The sequence below is a fragment of the Macrotis lagotis genome, chromosome 2 (assembly GCF_037893015.1).
Source record: "Macrotis lagotis isolate mMagLag1 chromosome 2, bilby.v1.9.chrom.fasta, whole genome shotgun sequence".
NCBI classification, from domain to species: domain Eukaryota; kingdom Metazoa; phylum Chordata; class Mammalia; order Peramelemorphia; family Peramelidae; genus Macrotis; species Macrotis lagotis.
The window spans coordinates 264,349,773-264,376,630 of NC_133659.1; the positions used below are offsets into that span (position 1 = coordinate 264,349,773).

General features: G+C 36.6%; 1 protein-coding gene across 6 annotated transcripts in view; it reads left to right on the plus strand.

Moving 5' to 3' along the window:
- Positions 1-319: 319 nt before the first annotated feature.
- CPSF6 (cleavage and polyadenylation specific factor 6) overlaps positions 320-26,858 on the plus strand; it is a 44,382-nt gene continuing 17,843 nt past the window's right edge. The window contains exons 1-9 of one of the 6 annotated variants that reach the window (XM_074226108.1): positions 320-458; positions 9,000-9,209; positions 14,466-14,569; positions 20,116-20,261; positions 21,451-21,624; positions 21,753-21,863; positions 22,289-22,793; positions 24,525-24,640; positions 24,884-25,037. In XM_074226108.1, the coding sequence (XP_074082209.1) occupies positions 399-458; positions 9,000-9,209; positions 14,466-14,569; positions 20,116-20,261; positions 21,451-21,624; positions 21,753-21,863; positions 22,289-22,793; positions 24,525-24,640; positions 24,884-25,037 (1,580 nt within the window). In that variant the 5' untranslated portion in view covers positions 320-398. Of the gene's footprint in view, positions 459-1,928; positions 2,067-8,999; positions 9,210-14,465; positions 14,570-20,115; positions 20,262-21,450; positions 21,625-21,752; positions 21,864-22,288; positions 22,794-24,524; positions 24,641-24,883; positions 25,038-26,858 lie in introns of those variants that run through there. The other 5 variants (XM_074226107.1, XM_074226109.1, XM_074226110.1 and 2 more) reach the window with 5 other exon arrangements.

Genomic DNA, 26,858 nt, shown 5'->3' on the forward strand with positions numbered 1-26,858 from the left:
TGTCACAACAGCCCAGCTGTGCGTGGCGGGGGCCGCGGCGAGATTCCCCCAATATTTACGTCCACATGGGTGTTCTAATTGCGGACAATTAGGAGGCGCGGGCTGAGCCGCGTGCAGGGCGGCCGGCGGCTCGCGCCCGGGGGGGGGTTACCACGGACACGTCTCCCCCAGCTTAGGCCGGGGGCGGCCGCGGCCCGAGGCCCGCGCACGGCGCGCCTCCGCAGCCGCAGCTCCCGCCGCCCACGGCCGCCCCTCCCGCCTCGGAAGTGACGCAACGGGCCCCCTCCCCCTCCGCTAGATCCGCTGCTGGGGCCGCTGCTGCTGCTGCTGCTGCTGCTGCTGCGGACCGAGCTGCTGGAGGAGGCCGCGGCGGCGGCGGCAGCGGCAGCCCGAGGAAAATGGCGGACGGGGTGGATCACATAGACATTTACGCGGATGTGGGCGAAGAGTTCAACCAGGTAGGTGCGGCCCACCCCCTCCCGCGGAGGCCCGCGCGGCCGAGGCGGGCTGCGCGCAGGCCGGCGGGCCGGGCCGGGCCGGGGCTGCACCCTGGCCAGCTTCTCGGGCCGCCCGCTCCCGCTCTGCCCCCCCCACTTTCCCTTCACTTCTCCCCGCGTCGCCCTGTGGCTTGCTCGGCTCCGGCTCCGGCTCCTTCCCCGCCTTCCCATTGTGGGCGCCGCCCGGTCCCGGGGCTTCCCGCCTCTGCGTAGGCCCCGAGCGGCGGCGGCGGCGGCGGCGGCGGGCCTCGTGTGCGCCGGGGGCGGGGGCAGGGGCCGGCCGGCCGGGCCCGCCCTCTCCTCCGCCCTCGCCTCATGGAAGCCTCCGTTTCGCGGCCCTTTGTGCCCGGCTCGCGCCTCGCTCCCCCCGGAGCCCGCCTGCTCCTTGGGCCTCCCCAGGCCCGCCGCCGCCGCTCCGGGGCCTGGCCGGCGCGGGGATGCCTTCTTCCGCGCCCCCCGCCGGCAGCCCGGGCTCGGATCGTCTCCGGGCGCCGCGTCCATTGGCGCCGCCCGGCCCTGCCGGGCTTTGTAGTCGCACCCCCACGCCCACCTCCCCGCTCCGCACCCCGTCTCCTCCAGCTTGCGGTGCCCCCCGTGCGGGGAGCCCGGAATGTGCCGAAAAAGTCATTTCATTGTGTTTTATTTTCACGCATTTCCCCGGCGCTGCTCGGGATCCCGGGCTTTGTAGGCTCAGCGCCGGGAGGGGGGGAGGGGAGCGGGCAAGAGCTTCCCGGCCTCGAGGAGGCCCCCAATGCCCCCGGCCCGGAAGGAGCCGGGTTCTGGTTCTGAAGGATGGGCATTCGCTTCCAAAACGTCTGCCCTTGCTGTTGGAGCCCCCCGAGGGAGGGCCGCCCGGGGCTTTGCACGGGCTTTTTTGCCCGCCTAGGCCCAGGGCTCCCAGGAGGAGGCGGGGTCGGGCTGCGGCCTCCGGTGCCCGCTTCCTTTAGCAGCTTATTGAAGGGAATCCCCCCCAAAGGGGCCAGAAACCCAGCCCCTGCGCCCCCCACCCCCAGGAGTTACGGGCTAAACGGCAGAGAGCCTGCCGGGCAGCCTGTGCCCCAAGATAAAAGCGGGGGGGTGTAGGCGGGAAGCACCCAGAGAGGACGGGGCCTCCTGTACCTGGAAGGGCCGCTTTGGCACTGTGTTTTGCTCACCTACACATATTGGGTGAAAATTTTTTGTTTGTTTTTAAAAAGGGTTTCTTTTTATTTTGGTAGAGATGAGATTTTTATGGGAACTTGGAAGAAGCCAGGAGACGGTAGATTAAGAGGTATTGGGGGGGCCGGTGGTGAGGTTTTTATTTTATTTTTTTAAAGAAAGGCTTCTTTCTGAAGGTGGGATTTCATTAAAATCTTGAAGCTAGAGATAGATGTGATTTTTTTTTTTCACTAGTACATATGGGGAAAGATTGCTTTGGGAGTGGAAGGGGGGGGTGGGATTGAGTTTTTTTCCTTCTTTTTTGTACTTTTATAAAGGACTTCTTGTAGAAGGTAGGGTTTCAGTGGAAATTTGGAAGAAGCCAGGAGGTGGAAAATGTATATTATGCTCGAGATAACACATATTGGGGAGGTAGGTGGTGGTGGTGTTACTTGTTGTTTTTAATCCCAAACACCACAGAAATTTCGTGAGTTTTATTTTTTCCTGTCCCTGGGAACTTTAGAAATTTATACAAATAAATCCCTGTTTGATAAATTTTATCTGAATGAAGATTGTATTTGACACAAACCAGATTTGTTTTCCCCCTGAAAATTTCCTTAACTTTTCGTGTACCCTATAGGAGTGTTCTAGGGAAGACAAAATCACCATGGTTGTCAATATTGTTACGTTTTCAAAAATGTTTTAAAAATTAAGCTGTATGAATGGATAGAACATCTTAAGATGGAAAATATTTTAAATATTTGTGGTTTGTATTTCAAGCCCATCTTGCTTAAAAGTTTATACTAGTTACTGTGTCTTTAAATTATTAATACGAGTGCAATTAATACCACCAAAAAACGGAAAACAAAGCTTTTTTTGGGGTCCTCTAATAAGTATGCACACAATACATGTAATGATTTTTAGAATGCATGTAATGTTAATATGGCAAGTCCTCAAAGTTTATGCCAACTAAATGTCTTTAAGCTAATAATAAAAATGTAATATTTGAGTACAATTAAAAATTAGGATAGGAAACTTTTTTCAATACTGTAGGTCTTGGATTCTTAACCTTTTTTTGTGTCATGGACCCCACTAATATTTGTAGTGTTTCTATTGAAAGTTCATTGTAGGGGGCAGCTAGCTGGGGTAGTGGATAAAGCACCGGCCTTGGAGTCAGGAGTACCTGGGTTCAAATCCAGTCTCAGACACTTAATAATTACCTAGTTGTCTGGCCTTGGGCAAGCCACTTAACCCCGTTTGCCTTGGAAAAACCTAAAAAAAAAAGTTCATTGTACTCAAGGTTTTGCCACACAAGTGTTTTTAAACTTAGTGGGTTCACAACATTGGAGTACCAAATAAAAAAATAGAATTCCAAAGCTTATTTTTTTAGGATCTTCTAGTTCTTTTTACATGCATATTAAATACACGATCTCTTTTAAAAAAGTGCCACACAAAAATAATGTCAAATCTTTTCCTTTAGGATTTTAGATGCACAACCATTGTTAGTAAACAGTTCCTTCCAAAAGAGGGCAATGCCATGTATTTTCTGAGACTTGGATGCCTTAGGACTGGAGGCTAGTGAGAATATAATCCTTATTCACTTTTCCTTACAGGAGTTTCTATCCTTGGTTTTGAGCTCCCTCCCCACAGAGGAGGCATACTTGGGTCATCATTTTGTAGCCAAGTGTTTTTTCAATTTTCTTCACTTCTCAAATATTTCAAGGTTATTGCACACTTGATCGTGGAGGGATGTTTCCTTTGTTTGTAATGCCACTTGGTACTGTTCTTATATTTATTATCTTCCCGCAACCTGGTGAGAGATTTTTATGGGTTTCATTGACTACTACTTTTACAGTAAACTGTTTTGGGGATTCAGAATTTTTCTTTTCAAATGACTTTAGTAATGTCATCTTTAAATATTCAGGTTGATGAAATCGAATGGTACTAATTACTATTTGTGGATTGTTTAAATGATAGCTTTGATTTTATATTCTGGATATCACTGACTGATCTTTCCTATTTTTAATCCCCTCTCCCCCCCTTTCTCCTGTAATTCTTTTCATGAACCTATATTTTTAAAGTGTCTATTGAACTTTTACATATATTTAAAAAAATAAATGATCAAACATATGTTAGAAGTCATCACATGATTTCTTGAAATGGTATAAAGAGAATTCTTTCATTGACCTGATGAATATAAAAGTCGTGAGAATTCCAAAGCTTATTTTTTGGGGATCTTCTAGTTCTTTTTACATGCATATTAGTAAGAATACAAGGTCTCTTTTAAGTACCACACAAAAATAATGTCAAAGCTTTTTCTTTAGGATTTTAGATACACAGCCATTGTTAGTAAACAGTTAGCAAACCGGAAAAAAAAGGGCAAGGGACTTTGCTGTTTTGTGTGAGGGCATTCTTGGTATCTTTAATTGGAGGCCCTTGATTCCATCAAATTTGGAATAGTTACTCTTTTGAAGACAATCATTGGGGTTTTTATTTTTGCAATGCTGCTTGCCTCCTCTTCCTCCAGCCCCTCCACTGAACACTTGCTTTGTGTTTGTTTGGGAAGAGAATAGCCTTAGTAGAATCCTAGCTGCTAAAATGGTTTCAGTCCATTATGGAATTTTATTCATAGTTAATTTAAATTTTATAATTTAACATCTTGATTCCTTCAGCTACCTAAAAATCAACCCTGCTGGGTATGTCAAAAAATAGACAACTTAATGTTATATTATGAAGTATGTAGTCACAGAATCATAGACTTGGAGTTGAAAAAGACCATGGAGACCAGAGTCCATCTCCCTCATTTTACAGAATGAATATATACTGTGTTTGAAGTAGGATTTCAATCTGGAACTTCCTGACTTCAATAGACTGATGTGGAAATGAAACTTCTTTTTGTTTACATGGGACTATATGAGTTCTATGATTTTTAGGGACCCAGCTTATAGCTTTAAAAAGAAAATCACTATTTCACTAATGAATAGAGAAATTCTCTTCCTCACTTTTATTTCATAATCTGGGATTGCTTTGTATCTTTCATTTTCCCAACAGCATCATGTTATTTATTTGACTTAATGGAAGTTAAGCAAATTTTCCATTATATATTTAAACTATTATTGTTCTACAATTAAATCGCTTGTGTTCTTTTTTTTTTTTTGCATGAGATAGATTAGCTTATTTTTCCGAGATGACAAAATAAGGATTTCTGCTCAGTGTTACTTGGGCAAAGATCTATGTAATGAAAACTATTTGGGAGTTATTGTATACTGAAATTTTGTTGTTTACTTCTTATTTTCTTTCAAAGTATATCTCATAATATCATTGATTTGTCTAGATTTTTGTGGCAAGTTTTTACTTTTTGCCATTGAGTTGGTATTTTTACAAGAAATGAAAGTGAACTTTAGTCAGTATATAGTTGGGAATGTAAAAGTCATAAAGTGTTTCAAAGCTAAATACAAATGATTTCTTTTACTGGATATTTTTAAGTTATCATACTATCACATGTGTTTCATGGGATAAAGGACAGGTATACCATAGTGTAGGGGAAGAGCACTGTACTGTAAAGAAGACTCAGGTTCTAGTTGTCTGGCTTTATCCTTTATTAGAAGCTGTATGCCTTTGGACAAGTTACTGAATCTCTCTGAACCTGGTTTTCCCATGTCTAACCAAACTCAGAGGATTATTGTGATTAGATGAGAACTATGTAGAACTTGATTTTAATTATATAAAGTATCATACAAGTGAAAGATTTTCTTTTAAAAAAATTATTCTCTTAATCAAGTGACTACATTAAATTCTTTTAATTTAGAATTCCTTGATTTTTCTTTTCCTTATTAACTTAAAATTTTTTTTTAGCTGAAGGTCAATTGTATCAAACTGTTTGTATATCCTTGGGACAGTTGATCCTATTTTGCCTTTATGAGTGACTGAATGAATGCTCAGAGAATAATAGAAGGGTGAACATTAACCAGTGTCAAAACCACCATGAATAGTGTTGACTATTACAGAGAGCCCTTGAGAACTCTACCTTGGCTTTGTATGTATGTGATTATAAGTAAAATGATTTTTCTGTCTGTCATGGATGAAGTGTCCACAAAAACAATAGCTCATAGAAACTTGTCTGTGATATTTTGCGTTTTATTTTCTAAAGGCTTTTCCTGAACTGTGCCTTAGGTATAACCAATTCAAGAACAAATTTTCTTAGATCTTGTAGTGTATGCAAGTGTCTCGTCAGTGATTTGCACCAGTTTATTACATTTTCTAAGATCTGCACGTTAGATCAAGAATGAAAAAGTTAGAAAAATGGACTTGATTCTTGCTAGCAATGAAATAATAGCTTAAATTTAGTTTACTTTGATATCAGTTTCCATTTATACAAAAAGGCATTTAAGATGGGATAGCATTTCATTGTCTAAATGAACAGAACAGAAATGGTGATATTTGCTCATTTTTGAACGTCACAAAATATTCTTGAAGATAATTAGGAATAAGACCTTTTGAGTAGTAGAACTTGCCACTTGTTATTTGAAAAAATGTTTATAAAGTTTTAGGGCTCATTCTGTGTCCATGAATAAAGTTTACAATTTTTTTTTTTGAGTGTAAATGTAAACTTCTGAAACAACATTCAAGATGGTAATTGAAAGGTGGGATACCTCAGATCTTTGGGCAGGTGGTATGGGCTGGCCTTAAGAGTGACACTATAGTAGGTCATATGCTTTGAGTTTTTTTTCCTGTAATGGTGATAAATTTGTTCATATTCATCCATATTTTCTCACTGAATCCAAGTGGCATACATTTGTGAAATGGCTTGCCATGGCTAGGAGTACAATCTATGACTTTGGAACAAAATGAAGCTCTAGCTACATGGAGGTCAAACCCAGGACCATGGTCTCATTAGCATCATGCTTCAACCAATTGGAAGCAGTACAACTACCAGACAAAATGGCTGATCCTAGTATTGGTAGAACCATATCAATATGGAAGGATGGGTTGGTGTCATCATAGAATTCAAGGATGGACAAAAATAGTAAGTGGCTTGTAAAATACCAGGTTAGTGTAGAATGTGGTTTTGTTTACAAATTGCTGTTAACTCATTGTTACTATTTTCATAGACAATGATTATTTATGCAAAAGAAGTGGCTTGGCATGTTAATCTATTTTTTGTAAGTGAAAGTGTTAACATAAATACCTTTATTTTTACCCCTGCTATTAACCTTTGCATTCTTTTTTACTCTCCCTTAGACCCTATGTTGTGGTTATACTTTCTGCAGAGGAGGATGGGGACACAACTTCTTTTGAATAATAATAATTCTACTTGCTGTTAAGAGCCGGATTGCAAGAGAGTTTAAAGTTGCCCTCAACCCCTTATGATCTGAAAATGAAGGTTCGAACTTGTGACCCCCTTTCCTGTTCCATGTGTGGAACCCTTGTGCTGCAACTTCAAAACAGGAAGCTTCAGCTCATGCTGAAACTTCAAAATTCCCACAAATTTTGTTATTACTATAGATTAAAAAATATGAGCATGTTGTTCTGTTTATTTACATATATCAGCATAGCAGAAGTCTAGATTTTTAAGGGGGTTGTCTGCTTTTTGTTATATTACTGTACAAATAAAATTATGGCATCAATCCATGATTTGTGGTCTTAGTTCCTGCCATTATTCTCTGGATGCCATTGAGCTCAGAAGATCCATATTAGGGATTTATAGGTATGCCCCATAAATAAACTTTTTGTAAAATTCCCATTTATATAAGTTAACTGATTCAGTACATTTATATAAAGACTAACTTGAAATTTTGTTGTGCATATATATATATATATTTTTTTTTTTCCCATAGTTTCTATTAGAGAAAGTTCTTTTATGATGACCATACAATGACATTTCCGAATAACATTTCCATGTTTTGGGGGACCCATATTAGCAATGTTTTGTTGATCTGTTGAACCTAAAGTTTTTCTCTGGGCGTTTTTCATGTAGCTGCATAGTCTAGAAATTGTTACTATATCTTTATGTACTTTACTCAAGAGTAATTTTCAGTATAGGAGAGTAGTGAGAATGTTAGCTGTGTCTTCAGATTTTTTACAGTCCTCTTGTTCAGCATTTGTCTTGAATCTCTTCTAATTTCTTCTCATATCAGTTGCATCTGACTGCCACAAAACCAAAAACACATAGTCTCTAGCATCTTAGAGGAGGAAAAGGATGAGGAAAAATGTGTGTTTTTTATGGTACTTTGTTTTTCAGTGAGGTAGGCTTCTTATAGTGAGTGCTAGAGAGCCCCTAATGCAAGTCCCTTTCAAATGCAGAATTATAGGTGGCATTTTTCCCCTTTTATTTTCCCCCTTCATGAACATGCTCTCCCTTCCCCCATGATTTTTCAGTACTAAAAAAAATTTTTTTCTGTCTTCATTCACTTGAAAAAATGTGAAGGAACAAGACTATATGGTTTTTTTTCTAGTTCTGAATCTTTTTCTTTTTTCTGTTCTATGGTAGCTAAAACTACAAGTACTCTTTAAACAGTGGTCTTAATATCACTACTATAATTTATGTTCAAAACTCCTCTTTTGCCACTTCAGAGAGAGAGAGAGAGAGAGAGAGAGAGAGAGAGAGAGAGAGAGAGAGAGAGATGATTCCCTATTGACTGGGGAATGAAATTTATAGTAATTATAATGTTATATTGATACATAACCATTTGTTTAATCTGTGGCAGTTGGAACAGAATTTTACTTCTATTTTCATCTTTTGTTTATTTTTCTCATTTCTTTCATTTACTACTTACATTTTAAATCATTTCCTTTCCTATTTTTCCATATTTCTTCCCTTTGACCCAGATTGATATGTTCATTTATAAAAGCCAACAACTTTCATAAAGAGCTAAGAGACTGAATTTGTGTAGCTAAAAGAAATTATTTAGATTATTAGGGAGAGTAAAAAAAGCTGTGATTTCTTGGTCTTAGTACTGTATGAGGTTGTAATTTTGGGGTTTTCCTTTTCAATGTATTGTTTCAAATGTTAAGATAACTTAGCTGTTTTGTATTCATATGTTGCGACTTTTTAGACTATGACTGTATCAAAATTTTCTTTTTGTATTTTATTGTCTTCATGTTAAATTCTTCCATTGTAACTTATCTCCAATTTTATAATAGAAGTCAATGGGAAAATAAGTTTCAGTATACAGAACTTTGTTTTACAGGCATCTTTCATGAATGCATCTATTCCATAAAGTTGAGGTAACATTGGTATTGAGAAGTTTGGATCCTTGACTATCTTCTGTGAGATTAAAAAAAAATTCAATGACCTTTTATTTAAATCTTTTTTGGTAGTATGCTGAGTATTTTGTAATCTAGAACATTGTTTCTGTATCTCAGGAAGCTGAATATGGTGGGCATGATCAGATAGATTTGTATGATGATGTCATCTCTCCATCTGCAAATAATGGAGATGCCCCAGAGGATCGAGATTACATGGATGCTCTCCCACCATCTGTTGGCGATGATGTAGGTAAAGGATCAGCACCAAATGTTGTCTATACATATACTGGAAAGAGAATTGCCTTGTACATTGGAAATCTCACATGGGTAAGTGCCTTGATTTTGAATTTTGTCAAATTTTTTCGCAATTTCTTAATTGTTTAAAAATACAAATGTGAGTCCACTAATTGTGATAATTAAATCTGAGCCAGAGGAGACTTTAGCTAAGTGCAGGTCAAGGAGTTTTGAATATTGCGCTTTTTCCCCCCTTAAATTAAAAGAATTTAGTTTTTTTACTTTTTAACTACCTTCATATAACTACCTTCATATCTCCTTAATTTACCTCAAACACTTACTATTCTGAAAAATCCATGTCATTTTTAAACATGAATTTAGAAGGAAAAGAGTGATTTTTTTTTTACTTCTAATTTCAAAATATTTTTTGAATGGGAATATTGTAATTGCACACTGTAGTCTACCATAATTTTGCTGCTAAGTTTGGATGTTCTCGGGGATTCTAAAGCATTTAGAGGGAATGTGTTCAAGTAATAATCAACATATATTAATACAATTAATAATAAATATGTTACAATTGATTTTCTTAAGTGCAACTGTATTATAAAAGAACCTTAACTAAAGACAGTCTATTTAGGAAGTTTTAATTAGAAATCTTTTAGTGGGATGTGTTTCTATAAAACTGCATAGTCTTGTTAAAATATTCTTAGTTTTTATTTATTTTACTTAAAGGTAAAAAAGAGTTTCACAGTATAATTCATTTGCCTTTATAAGCTAAGTTGTTTGGTATGACTTTTAATGAGTTTTATAAATTTCATTTTGACATGTCTGAAAATGTATAATCATGGAACTTTTTAAGTCAATGGGAAAATAAGTCCCTTTTCATTATAATCTAGTCTAATCATCTTACTTAATTGATGATGAAACAAGTGCAGGCATGTTGGGGTGTTTTGTCCAAGGTTAATTAATAGAAGCATTGGAATTAGAATATAGGTCTGAATTTCCTGGTAGTTTTCTCTTTCCTCCCTCTCCCATTTCTTTTAAACCTTTATTTTAGAAATTCCATGTAGGCACAAATAAGCTATACCTCTAATTTTTTTTCCTTTTTGAAAGGAAAAAAAAAACATGTATCCTTCAGTGAATAGCTCTATTGATATCATTACTTTTTCTCCATTGGTGCAAATTGCAGCCCATTCTTGCTTTCTCATTTTCAGTAACTCCCATCGATGTCCTGTAAATTCCCCATAGAAGTCTGTCCAGTGCTCTGAACACTATTGTCTTGGTGCTTTATATTATATGGGTACAATTGCCTTTCTCAGATATTCAGTCTGTACTTTTCATTATATGACTGGCCTACATTTTTCCAGTTATTATTTTCTAATGACTTTTCTATTTTATTTATCACTGATTATTTGCTCTTGTGTCTCTCTTTACTCCTTTTGAATCTCTCAGTTGTGCTTTGGGTGATCGGCATCTTAGATTTGTCTGAAATTCATTATCCAATTTTCTTATTTTGTGTGGATGGTTAAGACTACGGATCTCATTTAGGAGTCTTTGAAATGTACTGATATATGTAATCTGTAAAATATCCAAATATTCTCCCTATCCAAAGGGAATTCTTCTTCCAAATAGATTCTTTGGTGGATGGGCTCCATGACATTACTAAATATCTGTGCTTTATATTTCTAATTAGATGATAACTCATCATTTTTTTAAGTCAGCAAAAAAAGAGGAATCTTAAGTTTTCCACTTTCACTCATTTGAATGTAAAGATGTGGTCTACTATGGAATATATTTTATAAAAGCCTTGTCTGTTCCCTTTCCTACTTTCTCTTGCCTTTTGATATATGCTTGGATTCTCAAAAAAAAAATGTTTAAGGCAAGGGGAATTGGTCGTTTTTAAGTCAGGAGTTAATGATGTTCCTCAGGGTTACCTTTTCTTGATGATAGTGGTAATGTCTTGGGGTTTTTTTCCCCCCTCAGCTGTTCAGCCTTCCAGTATTGAAGGTATTTTGAGATCATCCCTGTGTGTGATCATAATTGTGTCACTTGGTTTTGTACTTTCTCTGTGCATACTTCATCTGGTCCAGTTTCTTTTCTCATTTTTTAAAAATTTTCTTGAGTTTCATTTCCATTTCTCAAAGGATAATAATGCAATCCAAATATAGTATTGCCATTGTTATTCATATAATAAGAAATTTTTTTATAGAAATTGTGGTATATCACTTTTCATTTTTCATCACTTCCAGTTTTATCTTTAACTGCTTTTAGAATGATTGATTTGGCTTATTTGGGTCTCAAATCAAACTTTCTATAAATCCTTTTTCTTTCACCTCTTAGTGTTTTATGAAGTGTTACTGCTTATATTCTTGAATCATTTTCTTTCAAAACATTTGACAAGATGAGGTTGTTTTAAATTGATATTATCCTTGACTGCCATTCTCTCCTTGTCAAGGAGGTCATGTGTATGCTAAACTTTTATTGATGTCTTTTTATTCATTTTGAATATACTACATATCTTTTGAGTCTTGTAACAGAGATAAATGATTAAAATAAAAAAAAGTTCAATGAAACCAGTGGATAGTTCTGGTATATGACAATAGGTGCAGTGCTTTCTACCCATAGTTTTTTACTTTTCAGAAAGGGGGGGGAATATATTTAAGATCAACAATTAATGGACCAAATTACTTTGTAGGATTTGGGGTCTCATTGTTGGGGTTTTGATTTATCTTTGGTAGGAAATAGTGATAATCTGGGTCATTATCTGTTTCTTTATTTTTTAGTCTCAGCAGCTTAATTAAATATTAGTTTGGAATTTTTTTTTATTACTTGTCACATTCTCATTTTTATTTTAAGTTTTAATCTTAATAGTCTGCCTAGATCAGACAAGTGGCATAGTGGATACAGTCCTGGATCTGGAGTCAGGAATCTTCATCTTCCTGAGTTCAAGACTGGCCACTTGACACTTAATGGTTGTGTGCCTCAGTTTCCTCTTTTGTAAAATGATCTAGAAACGGAAATGACAAACCATTCTAGAGTCTCTTTCAAGAAAACATCAAATGTTGGCATGAAGAGTCTGACATGACTGAAACAACTGAACAACAAAATACCAGATAGTCAGTTTGGAATGACCTCCAGGTTGTTAATCATTTATTTCTTGTCTGTTAAGATAGAATCATTTATTTTTTGTGTTGTCACCATGTCATTCATTACCTCTTGACTATTGAAAGAGCACATATTAGTTTGCTATTGTTTGTTGTCCCTTGGTTCTATCTTTCACCATTTTTACCTTCTTTTCACTGTTTGCATTTGTATCAAAGTATGATTTTTTTACCCCCAGTTACACATAAAAATAATTTTAAACACATTTTTAAAAAAAGTTTTAAAGTTGTAAATTCTATCCCTCCTTTTTCTTCCTCCTCCCAGATGGTAGACAGTCTGATAAGGTTATTCATATAAAACCATTTCCTTATGAGTTATTTTGTTAAAGAAAACTCAAAAAGAAAGGAAGAAAGAAACAGGAAAATAGTATTCTTCATTTGTATTCTGATGCCATCAGTTCTTTCTCTGGAAGCAAATGGCATTTTTCATCATGAATCCTTTAGGATTGTGTTGGATTATTGTGTTGCTGAAAACAGCTAAGTCGTTCATGGTTATTCATCATACAGTATTGCTGTTTCTGGGTACAATATTCTACTGATTCTGCTCACTTCACTTTACATCAGTTCATCTAAGTCTTTCCTGGCTTTTCTAAGAGCTCATTATTTCTTATAGCACAATAGTATTCCATCACAATCATATACCACACCTTGTTCAGCCAAATCTCAACTGATATTCCTCCCCTCAATTTTTAGTTCTTAGCCACCAAAACAAAAGTTACTATAAATATTTATGTATATGGTCCTTTTTTTTTAAATCTCTGTGGAATACAGACCTAGTAGTGGTATGTTGTTGGATCAAAGGGTATGCACAGTTTTATATCCCTTTGGGCATAGTTCCAAATTGCTCTCTAGAATGATTTGATCACTCTACCAACAGAGCATTAGTTTCCTAATTTTCCCCCATCCCCTCCAACATTCATCATTTACCTTTATATTAGCCATTTTGATAGGTGTGAAGTGGTACCTCAGAATTATTTTAATTTTCATTTCTCAACAGTGATTTAAGTCATTTTTTCATGACTGTACAGCTTTGTTTTCTTTGTCTGAAAATTACCTGTTCATATCCTTTGACCTTTTATATTTGGAGAATGACTTGTATTATGAACTTGACTCAGTTCTCTATAAATTTGAAAAAGCATGTCTTTATCTGATACTAGCTGTAATTCCTTCTCCTGTCTCCTACCTCCTCTTTTCTGCTTTCTTTCCAATTTTGGTTGCATTTGTTTTGTTTGTGCAGATCCTTTTAAAAATGCTAAAATTATCCATTTTATATTTAATCATGCTTATATTCCATGTTTCTCTAATTTTCTTAGGGTAACACCTTTTATATCTAAATCATGAACCAATGTCAGTATAACTTCATAGTGGACTTTTTGCTTAGCACAGCAGCATGAAAAGATCTAGTATCTCATGAAATACACTTTGCCTAGAAGCTGTGAGCAGTGTCTTCATTCTATCTTTCGTGACTATTTTTAGCAATAATGTAAAAATTGATGTTCAGTTTTTCCAATTTTGCAGACATTTTTCTTATTTAGAGTCTTAATGTCAGTAGGCTGTTTGAAAACTAATTCTTTGCTTCTGCTTCCCTCTTTGCCACTTTCACTGCACAGGAATAAGGGACATTTTATATTTTTTTTTGTTTCATAGGTTGCTATGCACAAAGAATCTATTACTTGATTGCTTATTGGTTCAGAATCTCTGTTTTTAACTGAATGGTCCTTAGAATACAGATGGTGAATTTCTAGGATAGGATTCAGAAGTTTTGGGGCATGGGGAAATTTGTTTGATCTGTATTTTAATCAATGAGGGAGAAGGATTTTCATTATAGATTTAAAAATACTTGCAGTCATATCCTTCACGATTTGTACTACACACTTAATTTTATTTACATATATATATATATTTCTTTAAACAAACAACATTCTTAACAGTACCATTTTTGTCAGTCTTTAACATTGTAATCAAGAGCTTGTTATTCTACAAAATGATGTCCATAATTTCTAATTTTTTTCCTCTGGTCCCTAATTTTGTCGAATTTGGGAATATACGAAGAGAAACAATTTGTGGTAAAAGAATAGTGTTCGTGTAAATGTTTAGATTTTATTTTTACATAAAGTTTTAGAATACTTTTTACAATAAACTGTAAATATTAGGATATAGTTTTAGATTGAATTTTAATGTCTTTCAGTGGACAACTGATGAAGATTTAACTGAAGCAGTTCATTCTTTGGGAGTAAATGATATTTTGGAGATTAAGTTTTTTGAAAACCGTGCTAATGGCCAATCCAAGGGGTAAGAAGTTTTTTGTCTTAACTTTTTCCTACTTTAATATTAGTGATATTTCATTGAACTATTGATATCGGTAAAGAAGTGAAAGATTGTAAATCAGAAAACATCTTATTTTTTTCTTTTATCAGATAATCATTTAAAAGACACCACAAAAACCCTTATCCTCTTCTACTAATGCATTCATCATGGTAGGACAGTAGATCACACTCCTCCACTTTTATTTATTTTTAGATTTTTTTTTTATTCCAAGGCAATGGGGTTAAGTGGCTTGCCCAAGGTCACATGGCTAGGTAATTATTAAATGTCTGAGGTCGGATTTGAACCCAGGTACTCCTGACTCCAGGACCAGTGCTCTATTCACTGTGCCACCTAGCCACCCCACACTCCTCCACTTCAATAAGGTCCAAGATTTCTTGGTTGCCTTTGATTTGTTCCCCTTCAGGTAATTTGTATTTTGGCTTGTCAACACTTTAACATTTGTCATCTCTGGCAAGGATCTGAAATGGCTACTTTGGGAGCTTTTATGCTTTTGAGTGGCATTTTTAAAGCTGGGATGGGGAACTTGTGGCCCCCAGATTGCATTGGATTGACCAAGGCAACTTATGGTGGAGATTCAAAATTCATTAAATCTTGGAGGTTTTTTTTTTAGTTTTTTGCAAGGCAGTGGGTTAAGTGACTTGCCCAAGGCCACACAGCTAGGTCATTATTAAGTGACTGAGGCTGGATTTGAACTCAGGTACTCCTCACTCCAGGGTCGGTGCTCTATCCACTGTGCTACCTAGCTGCCCCTTGGAGGTTTTTTAAGGGTAGATTAATTAAATGTTAGACCAGATAAAACAGTGGAATGGTGTTATAAATATTCAAATGTCTCTTGACAGAAAAAAAAGGTTCTCCACACCCTGATCTAAGCAATCTCAAGGACTGTAATGTTAACAAGTTCTACTGTCCTTGAAGGAAGGAAAAACACCTTGTTGACATTTTTTTTTCTAGTCTATCTTGTGATATTTGAGTTATATGGGTTAAGTTTTTCTAGGAAATTATAAAACTATACCATTTTTGTGGAAACTCATGCATTTTCATTTTTATATTGGTGTATTCAATGTGAGTCATATGAAAAAAATTTCAAATATTGTGTCTGTCATATGCTTATGTAATCCTTTCATCATAGTATTTGTGGGCTTTCAATGAGCTGGTATCTTCCCCCCTCAGGTATCAGTCCCCTTCTCCCCATTTTATTCATTTATTAATTAATTTTTGATGTAGAATATTTTTTCCAAAATGCCCCTTCCACTATAAAAGTGTTAATTAGCCATTTGCTTAGCATGTATTAAACATTATGTACCTGGCATTCGGTGAAGAGTTGTAATATTTATATTTGACTTTAGCCAAAAAAATATAACAGCCCCTACTCTCAAGAAGCTTAATTTATTTTTTTTAATTTATTCCCTGAAAAAACTACATAGGCTTTTCCAAACAAGGTGTTCTTAATTAATTTTTTTTCCCCTTTTATTTGTTGGATTCTAACGGATGACTTGAACTTAAGAGTTGTATGGGATTTCAATCATTTATATTTAGATAATGATAACAAAAAAAGTCAAGACTTTGACTTGAAGCACTGGCCAATTTCAAAGATGCTAATACTGACACTGGAAGTTTAACAGTTGACTCTAGTTTCAGCTACTTAACAACACACTACTGCTTATATTATAACCTTCATATATATCTGGGGCTTGCTCTATTTGACTCTTGAGGATAGAAGTAAGCCTCATTGGATGAAAGTTGCCTAGAGACAGACTTAGACCTGTTTCATGATGTGGAATAATTTGTTAGCAGTTAATTTGGCCAAAAGTAAAATGGGCGACCTCCAGAGAATTTGCAGATGCCCATTCATTAGAACATTCCAAGCAAAGATGACTACTTATTGGGGCATTTTGAAGAAAGAATTCCTAAGAGAGATTGATTAGACTAAATTACCTCTGAGTTTGCTTCCAGCTCTTGAAATTTTGTAAAATTTTCTAATGTGATTTGTCATGTCAAAATAGCTTCCTGTAAGCCACATCAGGTGCTACCTTCTTAGCATCAGATCTTAATCTAGAGTAGACAGTTGAAGGACTATCTTTCTAATCTAACTTCCTGATTTTGCAAAAGAGGAAACTGTTGCTCATTATATGTTCATGGTCTTCTCTCAGACTTAACTATATTCCTCTTCCTGAGTATAAGCTTTCCTTGGAACTTTTACCGATAGCTTTTATGTCATCCCCACTCATAAAATCTTTAATCAGCTGCCTTCTCATCTCCTTTACTTATGTAGAGAAAGTTACATTCTTCCTACAGTTATTCCTTGTGCACATAGACACACACCTATACACATACACTATATATGTGTGTGTGTGTGTGTGTGTGTGTGTGTGTGTTTGTTTTATATATATATATATAAAATCTCATTTCTTGCATTTCTAATACTTTATAATCTGCTCTTTATAATGAACTGTGGGAAAGGAGAGATGATTTAAAACCAGCTTATTCAAAAACTTATTTGGTTAGCATATTCATTTTGCTCTTCAAGTACACTTTTTATCAAGATCAATTTTTAAAGTTTGTGTATGTTCATTTTCTGATTCAATCTTACCCAAAATGCTAAAGATTGGTACAAAATCTCCTTCACTGGGGAGCATCTGCAAGACTTTGAGGAAAAGAATGGCTGTCAATTAAATTCCTTCCAAATATTTATTGAGTATTAGGTTGTATAAAACCCAAGACTGTTCGTGAAGCTTATGTTGTAGTATAGGAGTGGGAAGATTGCGTATGTATGTGTGTGGTGTGTGTGTAACAAGAATACAAACTAGAACTTTGGTCCATAAGAGAAGACTTCCTTTTATTTTTCTAGCCCAGACAGCTACATTCCTATCTCTCCTTAACTTTTACAGTTCTCTGCTTTATCACTCCCTACTCTTAAACCCTTGTACTTTGACTTCTCTTCTAGTCTACTTTAATAAAAGTAGTTAACAATGACTTCATTGTCATGTCCTATGGTCTTTTTTAGTCCTTATCCTCCCTGACCTGTCTTGTACCTTTTGACACTGTTGACCATGTCTTGCTAGATGTTCTTTCCTTCTGACTATTGAGATAATATTCTCCTGTTCCTCCTCCTTTATTCAGACATTTGTTTCCTCTTCTTAACATTCTGTCCTTGTGTGTCTGTCTTCTCCCTCTCCATATTTCTTGACACTTTTGACACCTTTGATTTTTCCTCTTCACCTTTCTTATACAGTGAATCAAAACTACTTAAAATCTGTGTCACATCTATCTTCTCTCTTCTATTTGGTTATAGACTCTCATTGTCACCTGCCTTCTGACATCATGCCTCTATGATACCCTTCCCCTTTCCAATTCATCAAAAAAAAAACTCCATGAACCTTTATGAAACATCTACCATGTAACCAGTCACTGTAGTAGGTTTTAGGAACACAAATACAAAATCAAGAGCATTTGTATTAGTGCCTAATTTTCTCTTTCGATGTGCTTTTTGATATTTCATATAAAAATAATATAAGTAATAAAATTTTATTTTTAAGATCTCATTTCTATAAGGGAACATGTATGATGTATCTTCAGAAATCAAGAGAAATCAGGATTAATATATAAACTTTTACTTTATAGGCATCTTTTTTTTTGCAAAATGAGAATATAGCTTGATGGTAGTGGAAGAGAGCTGACTTTGCAACTGGGAAGACCTGGGTTTAAGTTCCTTCTCTTGATATATTGCTTCTATAAGCAACTTTCTAATAACATGAAGAGCAGGGGAGGTGGCTCATTGAGGTCTTCTGATCCTTATCACAAAGTACTAGAATTTCTTTTTTGCCATTAGAAAGTGAGTAATCTTATGTCTATGTTCTTGGCAACAGATTTTTGGCAACAGCCATTTACAATGAATGTAGCTAGAGAACTCTAATAAAAAGAGCATTTGATTTGGAGGTGGAAAACGTGGATTTGAATTTCAGACAGCTACTTTTGATTGATTATCTATTTAAATGGTGATGCCATCTGATAGAATGTATAGAACTTAGAAAACTATATAAATGGGCTACTGTTCTGTTGTGTGAGCAAACCTCAACTAAAGTTTTATTCAAATGTGTTATTGTGGTAGGGAGGTAAGCTTGGGTTCTTGAAGGTTATGTTAGAGAAGAATTTCCAGTAAGTTAAAAAGTATTATCCTTTAGAACCATTTAACTTCCTACTGAAGTAGGAGGAATAGTCTGGAAGTAAATACTATTTTTTTTTTAAATAAAGAGTCTCTAGAATAACAAATTCTTAAATGCTTAAATTCCTCTGTTTTATCTGAAAAATAGAATCTTGCTAGCATCTTTTAGTCCTTGTGTCTTCTGGGCAAATGTAGCTAAAAGACTATTCAAGTAATGCTTTAGAACAATCCCCCAAAATGAGATATACTATCTGCTTCCAGGAAAAGAACTGATATTGACTGCCTACAGCCTGAAGCATGTGATTTTTTTATTTTTTTTCCCTTTTGGTACAAAATGATTAATATGGAAATGTTTTACATAATTGCACACATATAACCTTTATCTGGTTGCTTACCATCTAAAGGAGGTAGTGGAAGGGATAGAATTTGGAACTCAAAACCTAAAAAGAGTAAGAGTAGAAATATCAAAGGTCATTCAATCTTAAACATAAAGCATGTATCCTTCATAAAAAAAAAAACAAAAGCAAATACTTAGAAAAATTGATACCTGGCAATTACAGGTAATGTCCACGCATTTCCATTCTTCACTAAAGAAGATTGATTTGTCTGACTTGTGAATGAATGGTTAAAATACACTTGAAGAGATGTTACTTATTCAAATAATTTCTGGGAAATCTAGAAATTAATAAAGAATCTTATTGATATTCTTTACTCTGTGGTAGATTGATCCCTAAAAAAGAGCAAAGAAATAGCCATTGATCTTGATAGCTCTCTTTCCTGCTTCATTGTTTGCGTTTGGAGCCCATAAGCATGCTATAATAGCCATAAGCCTATTTTTAGAAATATATTAGATATTAACCCTTTGTAAAGAATCATAGATCTAGAGCCAGAAGGGATCACCTGGGCCATCATCTTCATTTATACAGTGGAAGGTAAGGAACTTAACCAAGGGAATTATTATATATTATATAGGTAAAGAATAATGCTGCTAGTGATGATCAGAGGTTTTAGAACCCAGTATTCTTTCCATTACAGTGTGCTGGGAAGCAGGACCAGAGTCAGAGGACCTGGGTTGGGATCCCTACTTTGGGGAGCCTGCTTCACCTTTTTTTTTGGACTTTAGTTTTCTCATCTTGTAAATGGAGCATGTTGGACCAAATACATATTAAAATCCCATGTAGCTGTAACTCCATGAAACTGTCTAAGAAATATCTACAAGTGATCATTAAGTAATTAAAACATTCAAAAGAATTCTTCTAATGAATTCAAAGCTATTTTCTGATCCCATTCTCTGTTTTCTCTCTCTCCTTCCTGCTCCTGTTATTTTTATTTTTATTTTTTTTTTTAGGTTTGCCCTTGTTGGTGTTGGATCTGAAGCATCCTCAAAAAAATTAATGGATCTGTTGCCTAAAAGAGAACTACATGGTCAGAATCCTGTTGTGACTCCTTGTAATAAGCAGTTCCTGAGTCAATTTGAAATGCAATCCAGGAAAAGTAAGCACAACTGTCCCCCCCCTAATTCTTTCTCCCCCAATCCTTTTTTAAGAAAATGTATATTTTGTAAACCCTTAAGATTGTGTGATTATTAGTGGGAAATCTGAAAGCAAAGTTTATATATTCTTCAGGATGATTTTAGCCAATTAATGATCCCCTAATTCTTTCATAGTGCTGATAATTATTACCATGATCTTTTCTTTATTCTTCAGGTTGATTTTAGCCAATTAATGACACCCTAATTCTTTCTTAGTGCTAATAATTATTACCATGATCTTTTCTTCTTCAGGATGATTTTAGCCAATTAATGACCCCCCTAATTCTTTCTTAGTGCTGATAATTATTACCATGATCTTTTCTTTATTCTTCAGGATGATTTTAGCCAGTTAATGATCCCTTAATTCTTTCTTAGTGCCGATAATTACCATGATCTTTTCTTCTTGAAGTCTTGTTATTATTACCCCTTATCAGAGGAAGTGATGTTAACTGCACCTTTAGATAGACATTGTGCAGTTAGAAATTCTGTCATGCCCACTGTTTTTTAAAATGGTAGAAAAGAGTGTTTTTGTGTGCTTTATCTTTAGAAGGAGTTAACTTTGAAACAATCAAGTATTTGAAGCATTAACAACAGTATAGTCAGTTTAATACTTTAATCATTTAAGTTAAATTTTTTAGTCATTTATTGATCTTTCAATACAGCTGTTACACATAGTAAAATGATTTGGCATATTCTATACCCTCAATGTACCTGATCTAATTGGGGCGACATGACAGCTATATTTATAAAGAGCCAACAGAAATAGAAAAAATTTAAATGCCTTTCACTTTTGAGAAACTCTTATGTTGTAGAACTTTTATAAAATTGAGTGGTATGTACAACTGAAATTCTTGGCTGCCGCAGAATACTTGGTATTTTGAAAGTAGGTTTTGCATTTCCTCATTGGATGTCCCTTAAAACCTGGATTCTGAGACTTTAAGAAATCACATGGATATGAACACCTACTAAACCAACACTTCCACGCAATTTGCACAGGCCCAAGGCATCTACAAGTTTAAGTATATTATGAATGAAGTTGGGGAGGGGGAGAATTTACCCCTGATAACAGTGGTTTGTTTCCCCTGATAACAGTGGTTTGTTTCAGTGAATTGATTTAATAAATGCTATTTATGAGTATTTGGATGTTTGCAGCTACACAGTCAGGACAAATGTCTGGGGAAGGTAAAGCTGGCCCTCCAGGAGGCAGTTCACGTGCAGCATTTCCACAAGGTGGTAGAGGACGGGGCCGTTTTCCAGGGGCTGTTCCAGGTGGGGACAGGTTTCCTGGACCAGCTGGACCAGGAGGGCCACCCCCACCCTTCCCAGGTAAAAATCTTCTCAAATTACCATGGATAAACTTGACTTCCCAATACCTCTTTTCCTTTTCTCTCTTTTTCAAGTTATGCATTATTAATGTGACTTACTCTCCTTGTTATGCTATTTTTGGAATCCAGGAAATTTGATCAAGCATCTTGTTAAAGGAACTCGGCCTTTGTTCCTGGAAACTAGGATTCCATGGCATATGGGGCACAGCATAGAGGAAATACCCATTTTTGGCCTAAAAGGTCTTTATTTTTCTCCAAACTTGCTTGACTTTATATATAGAATATTTACATCCGTCTTATTTTCTTACCTCTTTAAAAAAATCCTTTCAAGACCATTTTTCCTCGTTTCACTTTCTAGCTTGGCATCAGAATAGAATTTAAGGTGGGTGATTTCACTGTAAGAAGTGTTTATACACTGAAAGGTAGACATTTAAAAAAACACTCTTGAGTATTGTAATCCTTTTTACTAAAGTTTTCGTATGTTTGAATAACATCTCTTGAGAACTAAATGTTTTAAAAAAATTAAGTTTATGCAAATATGCTTTGCCTTCATAGTTAATATAGGATTTAAGTTGTGGGTTATAAATTAAGAGGGTTAATCTTGGCATGGTAATGGGAAGTATCTTATTATTGAATTTTCTCTCTCTCTCTCCTTTATCCTGTAGCTGGACAAACTCCACCACGTCCACCCCTAGGTCCTCCAGGCCCTCCCGGCCCACCAGGTCCTCCACCTCCTGGTCAGGTTCTTCCTCCTCCATTAGCTGGGCCTCCTAATCGAGGTGATCGCCCTCCACCACCAGTTCTTTTTCCAGGACAGCCTTTTGGGCAGCCTCCATTGGGTCCACTTCCTCCTGGTCCTCCACCTCCAGTGCCAGGCTATGGCCCCCCTCCTGGTCCTCCACCTCCACAGCAGGGACCACCTCCGCCTCCAGGCCCTTTTCCACCTCGCCCACCTGGCCCACTTGGGCCTCCCCTCACACTTGCTCCTCCTCCACATCTTCCTGGACCACCTCCAGGTGCCCCCCCACCAGCTCCACACGTGAACCCAGCTTTCTTTCCCCCACCAACTAACAGCGGCATGCCAACATCAGACAGCCGGGGTCCACCACCCACCGACCCATATGGCCGACCTCCCCCTTATGATAGAGGTGACTATGGGCCCCCTGGAAGGTAAGTTAGAATGTGAGTGCGTAAAAGAACGACATGTTTTGTTCTGTGGGAGAAAAGAGATGTTAGTGGACATATTTGTGCCTTTTCATCTAATTTTAAGTAGAACCTACTTCATAAATCTTTTCTATAAAAACATCTTTAATAACCTTTTGCCTTAAATACTTCATTTCCTTCCATTTTTGTATTTCTGCTACCCCAACTGTTAGGAGGTAACAAAGCATGGGGAGTGGAGAGCACCTTAGCCAGGAATGTAGGGCTTGGTGCTAGCTGTCATTGACTGGTAGTGCAGTGTTAGACCAGATGGTCTTAAAAGAGGTACCTTTCTATCTTGAGACTGTGACCATATCACTTATTCCATTCAAAATTTTGAGAGTTGACTTCATTACTTTGATATTTCTAAATCTCTTGTTCATGCATTTATTTCCTTTTAAGTCAGCTGATGTTAAATTATCTTTTTAAGCACATTGATTTCTTTTCCTTGTTTCATACACTAGCAAAATATTCTGTATAACCTTCCAGTTAGCATATAGTCTTCACTTCAAATTAGCATCTATCTTTGGAGTGCTTCTATGTCTCTTCACAGCATGAAAAGTGACTTGGTTTGATAACTGCCTTAGACGACTTTATTTGCTTGTTATTTCTTTACTACTTCTGTAACATATTAGGCATCTTGAAATGTACAGATTACTTTGCTGGAGATTGTCATTATCATGTAGAAGCATGATTATATAACCAGATTATTGGAAAACATATCTATTTGTATTTTAAAAGCTTTAAGGAAAAGAATCCAGTGAGGCTCAGAAATCTGTAGGATCTTTGTTCAAGGTACACCTTTAACCTAATGTACTCTACATAGCCTTGAACAAGTTGTTGAAGCTCTCAACCCAGGGTTCTCTTAAGGACTAGGCAACAATCAGTCTTTATTAGGGTCTTTCCTTGCCAGCCTCCTCCTCTTCCCATTTGTTCATCTGGTTAGACTATGCTTTTTTAGTGTGGTTAAGGAATGCTGGCTATTCAATACTGGGACCTCTTAATAAATGGTACTATCACTAGTTTAATTCCCCCCCCCCCCCCCCCCCCATCATGTTTAATGACAGAACTAGAATGAGTTGTTTATGTTCCTTTCTGCCCATCTTCTGCTCCTCGCAGTCATGTCTGAGTAAATGCTACCTTCAGAACATTATACATTACTCATATGAAGAAAGCTGAATACCCTGGCAAGTTTCTGTCAGATTCCCAGGGCAAATTTTTTTTTAAACCTCTCTAAAGGTTTCCCAATCTCAATTTAATACTGTTGTTAGATTAGCTGACTTTGGAGGTCCCTTCCAGTTTTAAAAATCTATAAAATTGTCAAGTTATTTTGGGCTTTTATAATGTATTATATGGTTTCCTGTTTTGTAAATTTTTTAGGTCATAAAATACATCTAAGTGTCTATTTGAGCATAGCTGTGGTCATTTTGCTGTCTCAAAAAAATTGGAAGACAGCTAAGGTTTTCCTTATATTCAAAGTAGTGTTTCAATTGATGGAGGTAAAATCTAGGGAACTTAATTTGAGCTTTAAGGAAAAATAGAACTTTATGTTGCTGCCCTTCATAGAGTAGGTAAATCTCCATCCCTAAGATTGAAAAACAGTCGCTAAAGGTTATTTTTTGGGGAGGGGAGATTTTTTTAAAATGGAAAGGATTTCCCCAATTGAAAGGTGTAATTGAAGGTTTATTTTAATTACTGTAGAGAAATGGATGCTGCAAGAACGCCATTAAGTGAAGCAGAGTTTGAAGAAATCATGAATAGAAACAGAGCGATTTCGAGCAGTGCCATTTCAAGAGCTGTGTCTGATGCCAGTGCTGGTTAGTATTTCTTAGGATTTAGAATTATCCTGATGCTTAGCACTTAGATCATTCTGAAAAAATCAGAAAAATTAGGTCTAGTCAGCAAATTGTTTATCCAAAATGGTTTTTGCCATTTTGTGAATTTTTTTTATGTTGGTTGCTTTTGGAAAATAATATGCCATTCATACTCTTGCTATATGGATAAATGTTAATTAAAATTTTTTACTGAAATTTTATTGACTTCTAATGTGTTTGTTTTAGGTGATTATGGGAGTGCTATTGAGACATTGGTAACTGCTATTTCCTTAATTAAACAATCCAAAGTATCTGCTGATGATCGTTGCAAAGTGCTTATTAGTTCCTTGCAGGATTGCCTTCATGGAATTGAGTCCAAATCTTATGGTTCTGGATCAAGGTAAAACTTTCCTTTTTTATTTCTGTTTAAAACTGCTCATTTACAAATAGAAAATTACTGCAATCATTTTTAGGATTTAAAATAAAGCTTTTGATTTTACTTTAGATAAAGGAGTAGTGCATCTGAAGAAGTAGGGTCTGGTTGATCCTTTGGTGTAGCCCCAACCTTGGCTTCAGGGTCCTTGGTCCTGACTCACACTCTGTTCTTCACCCTCTGTGTGTGGGTAACCTCCTTTGAGTCTATGGAAGAGACTGGAGTCTTTAGATAAGTCAGTGCCCATTCATTGTCTGCACTGGGCCCCAGACTGGGCAGGCCCATTAACTTAGTTGTGTGCATAGCATCTGCTCTTGAAGAGCAGAATGGACGTTTTTGGTTGGTCTTTCTTTGGTTCCCACAGTGCACAATTCTGGCATGTAGCAGGCATCTAACAAATATATTTTTTAATTTTTAAGGAAAATAAGTTTTGTGACTAAAGTTTCTTACTCATCATGTAAACTAATAACAGATGAGGAGCGGTTATGCGTCCTACTTCACTTTTCATTTTCCAAGGAAGAATTTCTCTCTTGGTTAGAGTTCTTAAGAATTAAAAGTTTACTTACTGATAAACTTTGGTATCCTAGTATAGAAATGTTAGGGTTTTAGATATGCCTCTGGCATACAATGGTTCTTATTTTAGGTCAGCATTTTAACTGCAACTCACCTTAAGTTGATGGATTTTAATGAACAAGAGAATGTGCACTGCTAATTTGGTGTTCAATCCTTCAGATTGTCAGTCTGTTCTTGGTCACCAACTCTGATATTTATATAATAAATTTTGCCAGAGATAATTTTAATGTTATTTGATTTACAAATCTAGTGTAGAAGTATAGTATGTAGATTTAATTGTGAAATTGGTGGAAATTTTAATCCTTAATCTATAAAATATGTCTAGAAGTACTATTTACCTTACTATATTTGACAATGTAGTAGAAAAGCTCTAAACACTGTTAACTCTTGGAATAAGAAGTATTTTAATATTAAACTTGATTAATTACTAAATGGTACGTCCAGCATCCTTCAAAAGCTTTTAAATAGATCACATCCTGGATAACATGGAAACCACAAAGCTATAGCCACTGAGTTGCTCTCTCATCTTTTTAATAATTGTAGCATCTTGTTTAAGTTGGAGTCATGTTGTCCACTGTGTACAGGAATGACATAGTAGGAGGCAGTTTGACCTAATGACCCAAGTTTCATACTTGATTTGGAGTCTGAAACAGCTGGATTTAAATCTCTCACCTACTATTTATGGTGTGACCTTGGGCCAGTCACCTAAATGTTCAGATTCCTAATCTGTAAAGTGAGATTTAACCTTGGTCAAAGGAGAGTAATGAGGGTCCAGTGAGAGAACAAATGGAAAGCATTCTGTGCACCTACCTAGAATTTTAGGTCTGGAGTCAGAAAGACCCGAGTTTAAATTCAGCCTCAAACTCTTAAATAGTTATGTGATCCTAGACAACTAAACCTCTTCTGCCTCAGTTCTAAAACAAAGAGCGTAATAATAGCGCTACCTTAAAAGAGTTGTTGGGAGGATCAAATGAGATGGTCCTTGTAAAGTGCTTAGTATAATAGTGCCTGGCATGTAGAAGAAAGTGCTATGTAGTTTTTATTATTTTTTGTTTACTCAGACCAAAAATTTATTTTTTATTTTTCTGCCACTAACATTTTTACTACTATCCTTTGGTCTAGTGGGGTAAACTAATATCATTCACAGTAATGGGCAAAGAAAGAAAAAGGACTTCATATAAGCTCCTGAAATTGAGACTTTACAAAATCATGATA